Here is a 16,675-nt window from a genome sequence, read left to right as displayed (position 1 = left end):
TTTTTTAGGTTCATGAACCGTGATGACGTCGCTTTGATTGATAGACAAGTAATTTAGCCAAAATCTTAAATCAAAGAATTTCTAAGTACCTACTACTTTCCTATGTCGATGTCTTAAATAGCGCCAAGATCGAAGTGTCACTGTCAACCTTCACTCTGTAGTGTAGTCTGTGGTTAACCTAAAAACTAAACTTAACTGAAAACTTTTTACTGGTCGGTGACCCGTATCCTATATGTTATTGGTCTCTGGCATAGATTGTCTCTGGTGACCCGTGCCGGTGACTGCAAATCCTTTTACGGTGCTGAAAATTATAACAATGATATCTTATCAAGAACAGAACAGAAGTGAAAATTAGAAAAATCGCCAAGTTTATCTGAATAGTTCATTAATAAAATTATAATTTTCGTGTGCCTAAAAACTCACTTCATTCATTAAAATTTAAAATGTTGAAATTATTATCGAGAACACCAAACTTCGTTGTGAATCTTCAATCAAAAGTTAAATTACCCGATAAGGTTAAAGGCACAATATTAGAAAAATGGGTAAATTATTGGAAAAATCTAGTCATAGATTACCGACAAATGTTGCAAGATTTACGGACCGATATGCAAGAGGATCCAAGAAAAGCTTTGAAATGGACTACGGGTATTGTGACTATATTCACCTTGGCTCAAAACAATCCAAATGAGTTAGACTTTCAAGATCATATGAAACGTATTACAAACGAGGTGATATTAGTGAGTGAAGAATGTAGAAATCCTGTATCTCTTCAACATCTACAGTACTTGCAGCAATGTCATAATGAAGGTGTAGTTCATTACAGGTCTTTAGGAATTGTATCCTTCATGTACACTTCCAGTTTGAACGATTCCTGTGACTTGTACAAAGCTCACTGTTCATATTTAGAGCCCTCATATTTGAGCATATTTTTACGGATTGTGGATGTGGGCTTTTTGGGCAGGTGGTGGAACATTTACATAAAGACAACAAACTATGATGTTAATGTCTGAACTTTATGAATGAATTATTGAAAGTTACAATAAAATAGCATAATAACATTAATTAACGTAAAAAGATAAGAGAAAACTATTCTTTGTTTGGATGTAGTCTCTGAAACTAATCATCCAATTTAAAAATTCTTTCACACATAAGGTACCCACATTATCTCTGAGTACTCATTATCATCAACTGATAGATATCCACTGCTGGACATAGGTCTCTTGAAGGGACTTCCACACATCACAGTCTTGAGCCAGCGGCTCCCTGCGACTTGTCTGATGTCCGTCCAACTAGTCGGGGCTCATCCAACGCTGAGCCTTCCAGTACATTAAGACCCCAACGCCAAGTTGAAGTTTATTGGCTTCCTGCAGAATGTATGGAATATTTTAGTATGGTTAAGCTTGTAGTGTTTTCTGTTGGTAAGTACCAAGGTATTAAATAAAAAATATTATTGTTGAGGAAAATGGTTGTATTTGTTTTTTTTACTAATGCTATGAAACAAAAATATGTATAAAACCTAAGAAACCATATTCATACACAAGATCTTTCCTAAAATGCAAGTCTAAAAACTAATCACTATGTGAACCATGAAAATATAGTATACTCTTCTATAAATATCACTCAACATAGAAATACCACTTCCATCTCCAGTTGATTGAAATTTAAACAAACTGAAAAATAAAATCCTGCTGCACAGATGATGAGTTATTGCAAAAAAATAAACTTGTGAAAAGCATTTTACAACTAAAAAGAGAATTCTAAATCAGAAAATTAGAAATAAACAACTTTTTCTGTATTATAAAACATTCAGTGAATTGAATGAAAGACATCAAAAGTGGTTAAATAATAATGGCAAAATGAGTAATTTTTAAATTATACTTTGTTTTAATTAATATTAATGCATTGCTTTGTGCAAACTGATGGTAACAAAATATTCTTTTTTTATCTAAAATAAATTTAACACATCCTCTACCTATACAAAAAGGCTACAAAATATAAATAGTTAATGATTAAATTGTGATTAAAACAAAATCAGTTCTTGATAAAAAATAAAATTAAAAACCACCTTGTTTTATTACAATGCATGAAATTCATAAGAATAACTTACAGGTACAGGTATCTAATAAAACATAAAACATATCAAAAGCATTCTGCAGCTGTATTAATTACACTAATTAGAAACTATATAAAATGTCTGTACTTCTGAGTTCAATCAACTGTGTAACAATCAACTGGCAAAAGTCTACCCAAACGTCAGACTATGCTATGAAAATAATTCCCACATTTTTGCAAATAAGTACAATACCTAGGTACATAAAATTAGTTTTTTGACATCATAATTGACTAAATTGCTTGGAATTGAGGAATTTTATTTGCCTGTGTAAGTGTACCTTAAAGGGCAGGATAAGTAAGTAAAAACAATTATTTTACTCAGTGCAATTATAATTGTAATTATCAGACTATAGTTAGCATTATTATTTCTATTTCAGTAAGATAAGGCAGACAAAATATAACAATTATTTATTATTATCTATAATGTGGTCCATATGGCAGATCTATGAGATCTACAACCACAGCATATTCTGGCATTGTGGCAGACTTATAAATTATGTAACAATCATAATGTATTTTTATACATTCATTGGCACCGATTCCGCTGTCGTTCTCTAAACTAAATTTAGAGTATCTGCATCCTTTTCTTTTTAACAATGCTAAAAAAGGAATGGAACATGACTTTCACATTTAAAGACTCTAAATTTTAGTGCACAATACAAATTGAAACAGTAGGTTCGCGACTGCGCGCTCAAATCACGGGGTTTAACATCTAAAAATTAAATTTAAAACTGTCAAACTGTGTCTGTCCTTTTCATATTACATTAGTAAGAAGAGCATGCGAATACTCTAAAATAAGGTTGTGCTCAGAATCAGTACCAATATATAATTAGGTAATATTTATACTGTCTCAGTATTATAAGTGGGCCTGTCCTATTGTCATAATTAACTATTTAACTATCTTGTGTAAGTGTTTACAAACATTGTTCATAAAGCATATACAATTTAATATACACTTAAAGCAAGCACAAATTCTATATTGTTTTATGAGGCAATCAATGAATATAGTTTTGCAGTCTTCCTGTAATTTAGTTTTCCTTAGCTGACTTAAAATGTCCGTCGTCACTGGTTAAGCATTTATTGATTTCCTTTTAACTCAGTAAAGAAAAATAGATATTGAGTTGTGCAATGTAACCCAAGTTTACAAAACATAACGGACAATATGCTATCTCAGAATTAAGCTGATTGTGTATATTGCGGGTGAAACAAATAGTCCAATCTGAATACGAGGAGTACACTGACTGTGCATTCTACATAGCATATCTGTGCCGAGCTTGTGTATTTAATCCTAAGTCTATGACGGGCACAAACCGCCGTATTGCAACTTCAGATTGGACTACTTGTTTTACCATCACTGTATCAACGATAACGTCATTCGCCATCTTCTGGTTAGAAAAATGCGTCATTTGCGCCGCGTGCTGTTAATACTGCGACCAACATTAACTTACCTTATATTTCAATTTATTACATACATAATATTATACAAAATAATACCAGTTACGAAAAAAGTACATGAACAATTTACATTCTATCACAATGTTTCAGACTTTTTTTTAAAGTATATCAATGTAAATAATCACTTAAAACCAGATTTATTGTATGCTGTGGAGACAATCTCCTACTGTTTTGTTATAAAATCTAAAATAGACATGAATTTCTAGCAAATGCTTAAATCCTGTTAGACCTATATCAAGTTGTACGGATGAATAAGTAAATATTTTATGATAATAAAAATATAAACAAAATAGCGTCCTCTAATTTTCATTAATTTGATCTTTATAAAACAGCAAAAATATTTTTAACATCAACTGCTTTGAACGAAAATTAATAAACAGTATCACTATTAAAATCACGACAAACCAATATAATACTTATATACTTTTATAAAATAATACACCAAAAATCTAAATTCACACACGCGTACAATAGTGATGAAATTGTAGCTGATTAGTAATTAGTACTGTTATCTTAAAGCAGGAGGACGTTAACACCGTTGATTTGCAGGATTTCTTCATAGTCTTCCAGATCATCATCATCATCATCGTCCAAAAACAGTTCCAGGTCATCATCTACAAAAAATATTTTGTTATTCCTAATGACAAGTGGGCAAGACATGGCAACAATGATCTTATTATTTATCTATTAAAATAAATTAAGATTGTGTGCTCCTGTGTGGGTGCAGTACCTATTCTGAGGCAAGTGTCGCAGACCTCGTACAGGTATATCAGCAGCTTCTGTGCTCCTGTGTGAGTGGAGTGCCTTGTCTGAGGAAAGTGTCGCAGTCCTCGTACATATTCACAGTTCAGCAGCTTGTGTGCTCCTGTGTGTGTGGAGTACCTAGTGTGAGGAAAGTGTCGCAGACCTCGCACAGGTGCACAGTTCAGCAGCTTGTGTGCTCCTGTGTGCAGTGCAGGACCTATTCTGAGGAAAGTGTCGCAAACCTCGTACAGGTACATCAGCAGCTTGTGTGCTCCTGTGTGGGTGGACTACCTAGTCTGAGGAAAGTGGCGCAGTCCTCGTACAGATTCACAGTTCAGCAGCTTGTGTGCTCCTGTGTGTGTGGAGTACCTAGTGTGAGGAAAGTGTCGCAGACCTCGCACAGGTGCACAGTTCAGCAGCTTGTGTGCTCCTGTGTGCAGTACCTATTCTGAGGAAAGTGTCGCAAACCTCGTACAGGTACATCAGCAGCTTGTGTGCTCCTGTGTGGGTGGAGTACCTAGTCTGAGGAAAGTGGCGCAGTCCTCGTACAGATTCACAGTTCAGCAGCTTGTGTGCTCCTGTATGTGTGGAGTACCTAGTCTGAGGAAAGTGTCGTAGTCCTCGTACAGGTTCACAGTTCAGCAGCTTGTGTGCTCCTGTGTGGGTGGAGTACCTAGTCTGAGGAAAGTGGCGCAGTCCTCGTACAGATTCACAGTTCAGCAGCTTGTGTGCTCCTGTATGTGTGGAGTACCTAGTCTGAGGAAAGTGTCGTAGTCCTCGTACAGGTTCACAGTTCAGCAGCTTGTGTGCTCCTGTGTGGGTGGAGTACCTAGTCTGAGGAAAGTGGCGCAGTCCTCGTACAGATTCACAGTTCAGCAGCTTGTGTGCTCCTGTATGTGTGGAGTACCTAGTCTGAGGAAAGTGGCGTAGTCCTCGTACAGGTTCACAGTTCAGCAGCTTGTGTGCTCCTGTGTGGGTGGAGTACCTAGTCTGAGGAAAGTGGCGCAGTCCTCGTACAGATTCACAGTTCAGCAGCTTGTGTGCTCCTGTATGTGTGGAGTACCTAGTCTGAGGAAAGTGTCGTAGTCCTCGTACAGGTTCACAGTTCAGCAGCTTGTGTGCTCCTGTGTGGGTGGAGTACCTAGTCTGAGGAAAGTGGCGCAGTCCTCGTACAGATTCACAGTTCAGCAGCTTGTGTGCTCCTGTATGTGTGGAGTACCTAGTCTGAGGAAAGTGTCGTAGTCCTCGTACAGGTTCACAGTTCAGCAGCTTGTGTGCTCCTCTATGTGGGTGCAGTAACTATCCTGAGGAAAGTGTCGCAGACCTCGTACAGGTCACTGTTAGCAGATTGTGTGCGTGCAGTACCTATTCTGAGGAAAGTGTCACAGACCTCGTACAGGTACACAGTTCAGCAGCTTGGGTGCTCCCGTGTGGGTGCAGTACCTTATCCCATATAGTCGTCGAAGTCCTCGTGGACACAGATGTCGTCAAAGGAGCGGTCGGAGACCTCGTCATACACACTGTCCACGAAGTCGACACGCAGGTGCGGGTTGCTGCGATCCTCATACAGGTTCACTGTCAGCAGCTTGTGTGCTCCTGTGTGGGTGCAGTACCTTCGCCCATGTAGTCGTCGAAGTCCTCGTGGTCATAGATGTCGTCGAAGGAGCGGTCGGAGTCCTCGTCGTACACGCTGTCCACGAAGTCGACACGCAGGTGTGGGTTGCTGCGATCCTCATACAGGTTCACAGTTAGCAGCTTGTGAGAGTCGTACTCCTGGAATACAGTCGAGTATTTTAATTGCAGCAATAATACGGAAGTCAGTAATTAAACAACTTCTCTCAAAAAGCGAAAACTCAACTCTCTAAAAGCGCGTCTTCACTGCTTTTTTTTCTGTATCATCAAAAAGAAACTATTGACTTTAATTGATTTTATTTTTAAGACCGAAAATATCGTTTACAACACACAACAGTCACGCGTGTCACTAACGAATGTGACACTATGCTTTAGTCCTGCGGTGGACCGTACTATGCTGACCTGTGGGCCGTCAATGAACGCGGCGGCGGTGGAGGCGAGGTAGAGCGCGACGGGGCGGGGGCGCGCGCGCAGCGCCTCGCTAGCCGCCACGATCACCTCGCCCGTCACGTTGTCGCAGCCGCTTGCGTCGATCTCCTGCCACATACAAACTTATTGAGGCAAAGGTAGTCTAAAGTAAAATCATATCTTCACATGACGTGTGGATTCAGGTTTTAAAGATTCTGTTGGGGTTTTTATAGAAGTCTACGTAACACACCAGGTGCGACAGTCGCGGTGTGTTGTCGCGTCGCTGTGAACGTGTCGTTTAGTTGCAGTACCTCGAGCAGGTGGCAGGAGGCGAGCACGGCGCAGAAGGGCGCGGAAGAGAGCGCGGGGATGCCGCGCGCCGTCAGTGTCACCAGGCGCGGCAGTCGCACCGCCGCACTGAGCCCCGCGTCGCTGAGCGTTGCCAGGTACGACACGTCGAGTGACATCAGTGAGGAGCAGCTTGCGCACACCGCTGCTATGCCCTCATCGCCCACGCCTGACAAACACAATATCGATTCATCATCATCATCAACCGATAGACGTCCACTGCTGGACATAGGTCTCTTGTAGGGACTTCCACACGCCACGGTCTTGCGCCGCCTGAATCCAGCGGCTCCCTGCGACTCGTCTAATGTCATCCGTCCACCTAGAGAACGTCTGATTTGATCACGTAGAGAAACTCCAAGCAATATCGATTAGAAAATCCAAAATCTCCCATTATATGGCAGGTGTCCTCAAGTCCTCAATCATATGAGATTTGCCAATAACAATAGGGATGTTTGAATTTTTTAATAATTAAATATTGGACATATTATAGAAGGTCTACGAAATAAGTAAATTCCTCTGTTGCTTCCGCGTTTTCTTCAGCTTGCCTATGTTTCAACAATATGGTACTAAATGTAGGAATTCATAACTTACCATTATGTGAAAAAGTTTTTCTAGAGTTGCAGCTGGATACATTGAGTGATTCTAATTCTGGGCAAGATTGTGCCACCGTTTTCAACACCGAGTTAGTGATATAAATATTTCTGCTCAAGTTCAACCTCTTCAATTCTGTCAGACTGGCCAGAGATTTGCAGAAGGCTTCGTTCCCAATCGGCAGAATGCACATATCTGACGTCGTATATTCACTGAGAGACAGGTCCTGAAGTTTCGGCAGCTTGCTGAGTATTAAAGGGATCATTTTCCACATTGTGATGGGGCAGACGTCCAACTTGAGTGCGGTGAGAGTGGGAAGGCTGTCTATTGCCGCGCTCAACACGCTACCTTGAAGGCTGTAGCAGTTGAAAAACTCTAACGAGGTAAGTTTTGTTGGATTCGAGCCCGTGAGGAATAGACCCGTTACATGGGTGTTGTTCTTAACTGTCAAACTTTCTATACAAGAGTCTTTTTTCACAAGATGAACTAAACTTGAATCTGTAAGCTGTAAAAAAAAAAACCTCAGTCATACACAATCAGATTACACTAATGCACAATCTGACATGAATTTTTAGTGTAAGAAAAATTCATTAAAATTTTCAAAAAACAGTACCTTAGTACACGAGACAAATGAAAGGCTTTTGAGATTTTTGCATCCATAAATTAACGGATTCCAGTTTTTCGTTTGCATTCCAACCACCTGTTGGGGAAAAAATTGTTAATGTAGGTATTAAGAATTTAATGGGCTTCACAACACAATACAATAAAATCTTGTATTAAAAAAAGTAATTTCTCGTGACGTCACAACAGCACCACCAGCTGTCAGCATCGTAAAACAACGACACCATTATTTGAACTGGATTCATATTAAAACTACAGCAGGCGCCGCAGCACAGCCGCCGCGTCACCGCCGCGCTGAAGGGACTCGAGCTGACCTTGAGTTCCTCGAGGTGCGGGCAGAACTTGCCGACGGTATGCGCGGTGCGGTCGTTGAGCGCGGACACCTGGTGGTCGATGTGCAGGCGCAGCAGCGAACCGCCCAGCCGCTGCAGCAGGCGCCGCAGCACGGCCGTCGTCAGCTTCACCGGCTCGTGCTGCCACCACGATGTCTTGAACATGCGAATGCCTGCAACCGGCCATGCCTGAGTACTGAGTTACCACTCAGTTGGACTACCATGCATTTTTCACAGCACAGCATAGTGAATAGTTTGAGAGTCATGTTGCTAAAAGCTGGAACCCCCCCTAACGAATGAGTCAATTAATCAGTGAGTTAGTCATCAAATGAAGGGGAAGATGTAGGGGATTGTTAGACGACGCACCGCTAAACAGCTAGTCCACAGACAAAGCGCTGAATGCAAATGGTGTGCAGTGCATATTGCTGTAGTAGACTAATATACTAATCGTGGGGTCAGAGCAAAATAGAGTGAGACAGCTCAAGGCTTGATCTTGAATCAATATCCTGTCAATTATGTAGCACTAGGTTTAATTTACTTTAGGCACATGACACAACACACAGTGGACTATACCATGGGATATTTATTATTATCCTTGTCTTAACAAGGTTTTCTTGAACTCATTTGTTTATAGTTTCTTGGCCGAAATAGCAATTAGCAGTCTTGTTTAGTAATGTACTATTACTGATGCTTAGAGGTTTGAATCAGTAAGCAAGTTAGATGTGCGTAACAATATACAGGGTGTAACAAGAACGCTAGCATGATAAACGAAGACAGGTGATAGATAGTACTACTAATGATAATATACCACAAAACAAAAATGCGGGGAAAACCCTGTATTTTTTAAAAGTTTACAATATATTCCAAATAAAACATCTGACTGAGGCTAGAGGTCAGCGAAGGTTGCGTAAATAGGTCACTTTTTTTTTCTTTTTATTCAGATTTGGAGTCAATTACGCGTCGCAGGTAGGGCATTGACTCCAGTTTTGCACACTATACATTGCGGGTTTGATAAATACTAAATCACTAAAAATAAAAGATAAGGCAAAAGGTAATTGGCATTGGATTGTGTTTAGGTAGTAAAATAATGGGGCCGATTCTCTAGTACACAATCGCTAAACTAAACTAAATTAACAGGTCTAAATCTAGTGCTTTCCTTTTCCGCAAGCTACATTATGAAAGGGATAGCAATAGATTTAGACGTGATATTTTAGTTTAGTTTAGAGATTGTGTACAAAGGAATTAGCCACAATGACGCGAAGTTTTTTCTAGCTTTCTGGTTCCCTTGTAAACTCACCTAGTAAATATTCTTGCACCATGTTTTGCCATCTCCTGCTAACTCTTTCAGATCTGATTAGATCATTGATAGGAACATAGGTGAGAATGTGTGACAAGCAGTCAACATTAAGGATATCCAGCATGTTGTATGGTTGGTCACTTTCCTCCTCTGTATTCTGAAAATAAACACATATATTCCTGACTATTCTTAAAAACTACTGTTATATTAAAATGGAAATATTTATTGACATACCGTTTCTTCATTTGTATTTTCAGTATTTTCTGCTTTGATTGTCTCTGAAAATTCTGCATTATCACCTAGGCAAGAAAAAGTTTTGATTAAAGAACTTAGCCACCCTCAAATTTTCATGATTTTTAGTAGTTTTAGATTTATTCCCTGGATAAATGTGGTACTTTTGTCAAATCCAAAAGTTTCTCAATGAAGGTCACCTTTTAAACTGGCTACACATTTTTTTGTTTTTCAAAATATTACTGTTTAATATGTTAAACAAGCAAAATTCAAGTGCACGTTTCGCGTATAGGCCCGTTAACATGTGACATGCACCCATCTGGTGCAGCTGTATGCCATAAAAACAAATTTGAAATTGAATTTATTATAACTTACGCAATTAATAATATTATGTTACATGTTCCATATTCTGGCATAATTTGTGATTATGAAACACATAGGCTACATTTTATCCTGGAAAATCAAAGAGCTTCCACAGGATTAAAAAAAACTAAATCCATGCAAAGTCGCTGGCATCATTTAGTAAGGAGAATAAAAGGAAGAAGTTGATAAGCCTACTTGATTAAAATATATCCTGGGGTGGATATAGTATTAGGTATCCTATGGTTGATATAGTATTAGGTGTCTTATGGCTGATATAGTATTAGGTATCCTATGGTTGATATAGTATTAGGTGTCTTATGGCTGATATAGTATTAGGTATCCTATGGTTGATATAGTATTATGTATCTTATGGCTGATATAGTATTAGGTATCCTATGGTTGATATAGTATTGGTCTCTTATGGCTGATATAGTATTAGAATAGTTACCCTCATGATCCTGCTGAGTTCTATCCCAACTGGATGGGCTGCTGCCATCTTGCCTGCGCCCCTGCTGGGGTTTCCAGTTGACATTGCCGTCAGGATCTTCAGATGGTTGATGCCAACTGTCGGCTGGTGATATTTTGAGATTTCGACCTCGTAGCATTTTTTCATGCATTGGTGCTTGGAGAGCCCTACATTTTATATGCAAATGTAAAGGATGATGGGCAAAGTATGAAAGCTTAGCGTAAAGCCATCAGAAATGTAAATAGGATCAGTTGTTAGGACTCAATACTAGAAATAATAATAATCAACTGTGAACTGGCAACATGTCCTATTGTGGAGTGCATTTCTTTGTGGATGATATTGAATAATAGTGGTAAATTGATAAATAATAATAATAATTAATTGATAGTCTAGTACACTTTTCTTAATGTATAACTGCTTACTGATAAAATGTAAATATATAAAAGGAAAAGGTGACCAACTGATCTATCAACGCACAGCTCAAACTACGAGGCGGATCAGGCTGAAATTTGGCATGCAGATAGCTGTTATGACGTATGCATCCACTAAGAAAGGATTTTTGAAAATTCAACCCCTAAGGTGGTGAAATAGAGGTGTGAAATTTGTGTAGTCCACATGGACACAATCGCGAGCATAAGCTAGTTAATCATATGATAGAAGTTCAAAAACAAATTCCTAAATAGTCGGTTGCGTTAATGCTGTAAAATAGTAAATGCTGATGGCCAGTGGTATTCACTAACATCAAGTGACCCCCTTAATATTTGTATTTAAAAAATCTTAACAATTAAAAAGTCTACCAATCCGCACATGGCCAGCGTGGTAGACTATGACCAAACCCTTCTCACTCTGAGAGGAGACCCGTGCTCTGCAGTGAGCCGGCGATGGGTTGATCATGATCATGATGAAACAATTAAATACTAATGAGCATATTATAAAAAATAATTTACTTATGAGCATCAGCTGGATTACTAAATGTGACAAAGGCATATGTAGGTGTGGGGGTCTTGTTAGGCCCTTTGTCTCCCATCCTCAGCCAACAGCTCTTGATGAACCCATACTGAGCAAATACTCCAAATAGGTCTGTTCTTGTTGTCTGCAAAAGTCAATCATTTATACAGGGTTACAGGAAAATAGGACACGATCCTGTTAAGGGATTATAGTACAGGACATTAGCTATCAAACAACCCCTAAAGTGCTTATGCAAAAGTGTATCGTTTTCGAGTTATTCATTTTTTTATTTTTTTCTAGGTAAAGGGGTGTTTGCCACTTTAAAATTAGTAAAAAAAAGAAACAATGTATTTCATCAGTTTTTTTTTATATTTCTTGCTTGTGCATATTCTTGTTAATAATAAACAGTTATAAAACAAGAAAAATCTTGAAGCATTTTAAAATTACAGCCCAAAAACTATAAAAGTTTTCGATTTTTAAATTTAATTCTTTGAATAACTTGCAAATTTTCTGTAAAAATTACTATGGCACTTATCCTGCGGATTATTTTAAAAACATCTGCGTATTGTTAGCTATCCATTGGTACATAAAAATTACAGGAAAAATTATAAAATCAAGAAAAAATTACACAACAAAGAGACAAATGCTATCGCCAAAGAATTAAATCCGGATCAATGTTAAAAGGATACACTTTTGCATAAGCACTTTAGAAGTTCTGTACTATAATCCCTTAACAGGATAGTGTCCTATTTTCCTGCAACCCTGTATATTACATATTGAATTATTCATTTCTTATCTATCATAGGGCTACTCATTTAACCAATAGTGAATAAAGGCAATACCAACTCACGAATTTCCTTTGTTGAGTAAAAAATCAGTGTACATATAGTATGCAACAGGTTGAGATGGCAATTGGGATGGGAACACCCAGCATCCCCTGCCTCATACTACGATTGTCATCTTGACCTGTCGCATACTATACTTTTGAAGATTGCAACCTTCACTATATGCAATTGGCAGCTAACTTATGTAGGTAGCCAGGTATTCAGCAAGGAAAACTGGATTTGCACATTGAGAATAATACACTTGCAATCGATAATAGTTGTCTGTATGCAAACAAAGACCACATTGTGCTGGGAAGATCCAGAATCGCCAGACCACAAGAGTTCTATTACCTTAGGTGGCAAGTTAGACACATACAGCTTCCTGATTGGTATTCCATCTTCAGTATGTGTAGGAATACTTCTTAGAGCAAATGTCGGTATTGGCACTAAAGATGAACTCATGGCAACTGAAAAAAACGCAAGGATTAACAATTTGTTAATCTAGAAATAATATTATTTGAATGTGAAAACTGGAGAATACATACTAAACTCTGGATGAATGTGAAATATTTCAGGACTCAAAAATCCTTCAACATCTTCGAAAAACATGGCCTACAAATGATATATTTAGGACGGCTAAAACTTCTGGCAGTGGCAGCAACTAATATTTAAACATTATAAATTTAAAACACAAGGAATTTGGAGTAATTAATCGACATATAACTTGATAATCTGCGGCAAAAATGGCAAAAGTTAATACAGTTAACAGTCAACAATCACCACCGACAATCACCGACCAATTACAACCTCAGCACATAGAGTAAAGTAATACACTGGAACTCAGCACCTCAGTCACAGAACTGGTGATTACCTATATACTCTTTGCACTATATAGTCTTTGTTATACATCACACCATCACACAGTAATAGTGCATAGAGTACGATGTATATAGGTAATGGGTAATAGTGTTCTGTCGTAGATAGAATAATAGGTACATTTCAGTACTGTGTAACCGCGTATGAGATAGCGATAGCACGACGTAACGACGACGCACGACAAATATAATCCTACGTTTTAGTATAGATTCGTGAATTCTACCTATGTTCTGAAATACAAAGCATGTACAGTGCAGGTACAGTGCGACAAGACCATCCAAGGACAAGACTATCTTCTTGGATGAATGATTACTATCTTGGCGTGTGGGGAAAATGGGAACTAACGTTGCCGTCAAGTTCCTATTTGTTCTTGTTCGAATAGGTATTCGAGGAATATTCTAAAACTTTGTCAAAGAACTTGCATGTACTACTACCGTAGATAGAATAATAGGTAGATTTAAGTACTGTGTAACCGCGTTTGAGATAGCGATAGCACGACGTAACGATGAATAACACGACAATTATTACCATTGTTTAGTTGTCAATATTTGTATTAACCGATCGACAATATTTGTATTAAACGTTTTTTATGTGAAAACAAGTAAATAACTCATGAGAAATACAATTACGCCACGAATTCTCAAAGTTTGTTTTGCAACTTCTTGTATGTAAGTTGTATGTATTCTTGAAAAAAACCAGTTACACGATAAGGGACAAAAAATAGGTTAGCTGCGTCTCTGTTTATCACATTAGTAACTTTATCTGTACTCTCTTTTTAGTGCGAATGAGAAAGCAAACGTTCCTGCATCTACCTTTATTACTCTATCTACGTGTTCTGTGGTGCAAACGTGCAACAAAGAGTATATAATCACATGTGCAAGTAAAGAATCGTGATCATCGTGACCGTGACGTGAGGGGTGCAACTCCAGAACATTAAAAAATCGCAAATTGAAATTCGCTTGTGGTGCCATCTAAGCGCGAGTACGGCTAAACAAATAGATAACAGTTAATAAAAGACGTAAATAGATGGCGGGCACATTGTTGTAATTTTAAATTACAAACATTTGGACAGCCACAGTCACCGTCAGTGGTGCCAGATTAGGCGAATTACCGCCATTTAGGCTACCTCGGCGGGCCAATCGGCGCCCAAAAATCCCGATTGGCTACCAGTAACCATTTAGGCTACCAGTAGGGCGATTGTCTAAAACCGGTATCAATCATTATTACAATCTCAATTGTTCTGATTGGCTGAATTTGTGCAATCCTTGTTGCAACAATGCATTGTAGCCAATAGTGAGCGAGCATTAACCAATCAGAGATGATTGTGATCGTAACATTGTAGCTGTCAAACAACCGCGGTAGGGCCCCTGGAAGATAGAAACGGGCGATTTTAGGCTACTCAGCAGGCAAAATCCTAAAACAAATTCCTAAAGGCCGGTAACGCATCGGCGGCTCCTCTGGTGCTGCAAATGTTCATGGGCGGCGGTAATCACTTAACATCAGGTGACCCGCCTGCTCGCTTGCTCGCTATATCTATTAAAAAAAAAAAAAAAACGGGCGAATTCAATTGGTAAATATCTGGCAACCCTGGTCACCGTTGAAGTTCAAAACTTTTCATGTTTTCGTGTATTGTTGTTTGTGCGGTTCTAAATATTTCTATTTCTGATAAATTTATCTGACCCTGCTTTGTTTACTGGACTCTGTGTTTCCTTTAACCACCTCGATAACTACCTAAGGATTGATTTACGGACTCGATTCATGCCTGAACGATTGACCACGGCTACGGATTACGGACTTGTTTTTGCTTTGTGAAAAGATTTTCTGTCGATAGATTTGTGCAGGGAAAATGCCACGGAGATCTCGATGTGTGTTCGGATGTGAGCAATTCGGTAAGTTTAAAATCAGCTCACTTGTAATCTAACACAAATCTCTTAAACGAGTCAAACTCTATGCTCCATTAGTACATTAGGTATTTTATCATGATACTAAATAATTCCTGCGATTTCGTCCACGTGGATATCATCCAAAAAACCATTTTAGAAATCCCGTGAGAAGTCCAATTTTCCGTGATAAAAGTAGCCTACAACCGTCTCCGATGCAAGCTATCTCTTCACCAAATAGATGATGCCCGCCACTTTGTCTACGTTGGTTTAGCGTTTTAAAGAATCCCATGGGAACTGTTTGATTTTCCGAGGCAAAAGTAGCCTATGTCCTTACCTGGATGCAAGCTTCTCTGTACCTTCTAACTTTTATCATAAACGGTTACACAAATTGACTGTGAAAAGCTAGCAGACAGACAGCCTGACATACTTTTGCATTTATAATATTGGTAAGGATTATTGACTACTAATTCTGTACATTTTTTGTTTTGTAATTAAGTGTAGGTACGTAGGTACAACATTAGATATTATTTTGAACTTTAATGACTATGGTTTTTTTATATTTTACTAGCTGCCCCAGCGAACGTCTTACCGCCTAGTCGATTTCGGGCAATTCCATAAAAACCATCCTCGTACTTCAAGGAATATTATAAAAAAAGAATTAGCGAAATCGGTTCAGCTGTTCTCGAAATTTGCGCTTAGCAACACATTCAGTGATTCATTTTTATATATATATTATAGAGATTAAGTAAATAAGTACAATAAGTATAGATAATACAATAATATATTGCATATTTTATGTTACTACTTTTTCAGATGTTTTGCATCACTTTCCAAAACCTGGCCACTCCTCTTTGAAACGATTTCAACAATGGAAAGAGATAGTAGGACAAGATTTAGAAAGCAAGACTGATGATGAAATATATACGAATTATCGAATTTGCAATCACCACTTTGAAGATCGTTTTTTATACCATCACAGTAAAAGACTAGCAAAGACAGCATTTCCTTCTCTTAACCTTGGTGAGTTTTATTTATTAGTTATTACAGTAGAGAGGATTTTGAGAAATTACATTGATTGACATGTCAATAATAGGTCAAAGCACAGATTGTAGAAGCTTGAAAACACTGGCCAAGTGTGGGTCAGACTTGTGCACAGAGGGTCCCATACTTCAGTCGTATTTTTCGACGTTTTGCACGATAAATCAAGAACTGCTATGTAGAAAATAACTGGCCAAGTGCGAGTTGGACACAGCACATAGGGTTCTGTAATACACAAGAGTAAAACAGATCACTTTTCTTAACAAGCCGCAAAACTGTAGAGGTTTATTGTTAATATAAAAAAAATCGACTTGGCAGCGCTACGGGATACCCCACTTGGTATCAAATGTAATAAGTACAAATGTTTCTATGGAATCTTCAAAACTGAAATCTCCTAATGAAGTTGCAGACAGAAACTAACTATGTATAACTAATAATTATAACATAAACACTTCTTCTAAAACTCTATTTTGCATATTTCAGGTGCCATTGATTCAAGTCTAGAT

The 16,675-nt window shown here is 38.3% G+C and overlaps 2 protein-coding genes across 3 annotated transcripts; one reads left to right on the top strand and one right to left on the bottom strand.

The window, feature by feature from the left end:
- The first annotated feature begins 231 nt into the window (after positions 1–231).
- LOC117990074 (mitochondrial import inner membrane translocase subunit Tim29) lies at positions 232–1,467 on the top strand. Its single transcript, XM_034977525.2, has one exon. It carries the CDS (start codon positions 444–446, stop codon positions 1,008–1,010), a length of 567 nt encoding a protein of 188 aa, XP_034833416.1. The 5' UTR covers positions 232–443; the 3' UTR covers positions 1,011–1,467.
- A 2-nt stretch (positions 1,468–1,469) lies between these two features.
- On the bottom strand, positions 1,470–13,166 carry LOC117990057 (F-box/LRR-repeat protein 7-like). 2 transcript variants are annotated; one of them, XM_069504231.1, is made up of 13 exons: positions 12,918–13,166; positions 12,724–12,839; positions 11,548–11,693; positions 10,583–10,767; positions 9,775–9,839; positions 9,541–9,697; positions 8,226–8,416; positions 7,904–7,990; positions 7,291–7,795; positions 6,663–6,868; positions 6,346–6,480; positions 5,925–6,084; positions 1,470–4,181 (listed from the first exon to the last, which is right to left on the bottom strand). In XM_069504231.1, exons 1-13 carry the CDS (start codon positions 12,979–12,981, stop codon positions 4,081–4,083), a joined length of 2,118 nt encoding a protein of 705 aa, XP_069360332.1. In that variant the 5' UTR covers positions 12,982–13,166; the 3' UTR covers positions 1,470–4,080. The 2 variants fall into 2 exon arrangements, with proteins under 2 accessions (XP_069360332.1, XP_069360333.1); XM_069504232.1 differs by having other exon boundaries at positions 9,541–9,688.
- Between the last annotated feature and the right edge of the window lie 3,509 nt (positions 13,167–16,675).

The sequence above is a fragment of the Maniola hyperantus genome, chromosome 17 (genome assembly GCF_902806685.2).
Source record: "Maniola hyperantus chromosome 17, iAphHyp1.2, whole genome shotgun sequence".
NCBI lineage: Eukaryota > Metazoa > Arthropoda > Insecta > Lepidoptera > Nymphalidae > Maniola > Maniola hyperantus.
This window is presented reverse-complemented; position numbering and strand designations above follow the sequence as displayed.

Excerpts from the sequence above, each read along its gene's own strand:
- LOC117990074 (XM_034977525.2), top strand. The coding sequence starts at position 444 with ATGTTGAAATTATTATCGAGAACACCAAACTTCGTTGTGAATCTTCAA.
- LOC117990057 (XM_069504231.1), bottom strand. The coding sequence starts at position 12,981 with ATGTTTTTCGAAGATGTTGAAGGATTTTTGAGTCCTGAAATATTTCAC. Across the intron at positions 8,417-9,540 it reads GGTGCAAGAATATTTACTAG|GCATTCGCATGTTCAAGACA; the intron begins GTGAGTTTACAA and ends GGCCGGTTGCAG. Across the intron at positions 6,085-6,345 it reads CGTTCATTGACGGCCCACAG|GAGTACGACTCTCACAAGCT; the intron begins GTCAGCATAGTA and ends ACTGTATTCCAG.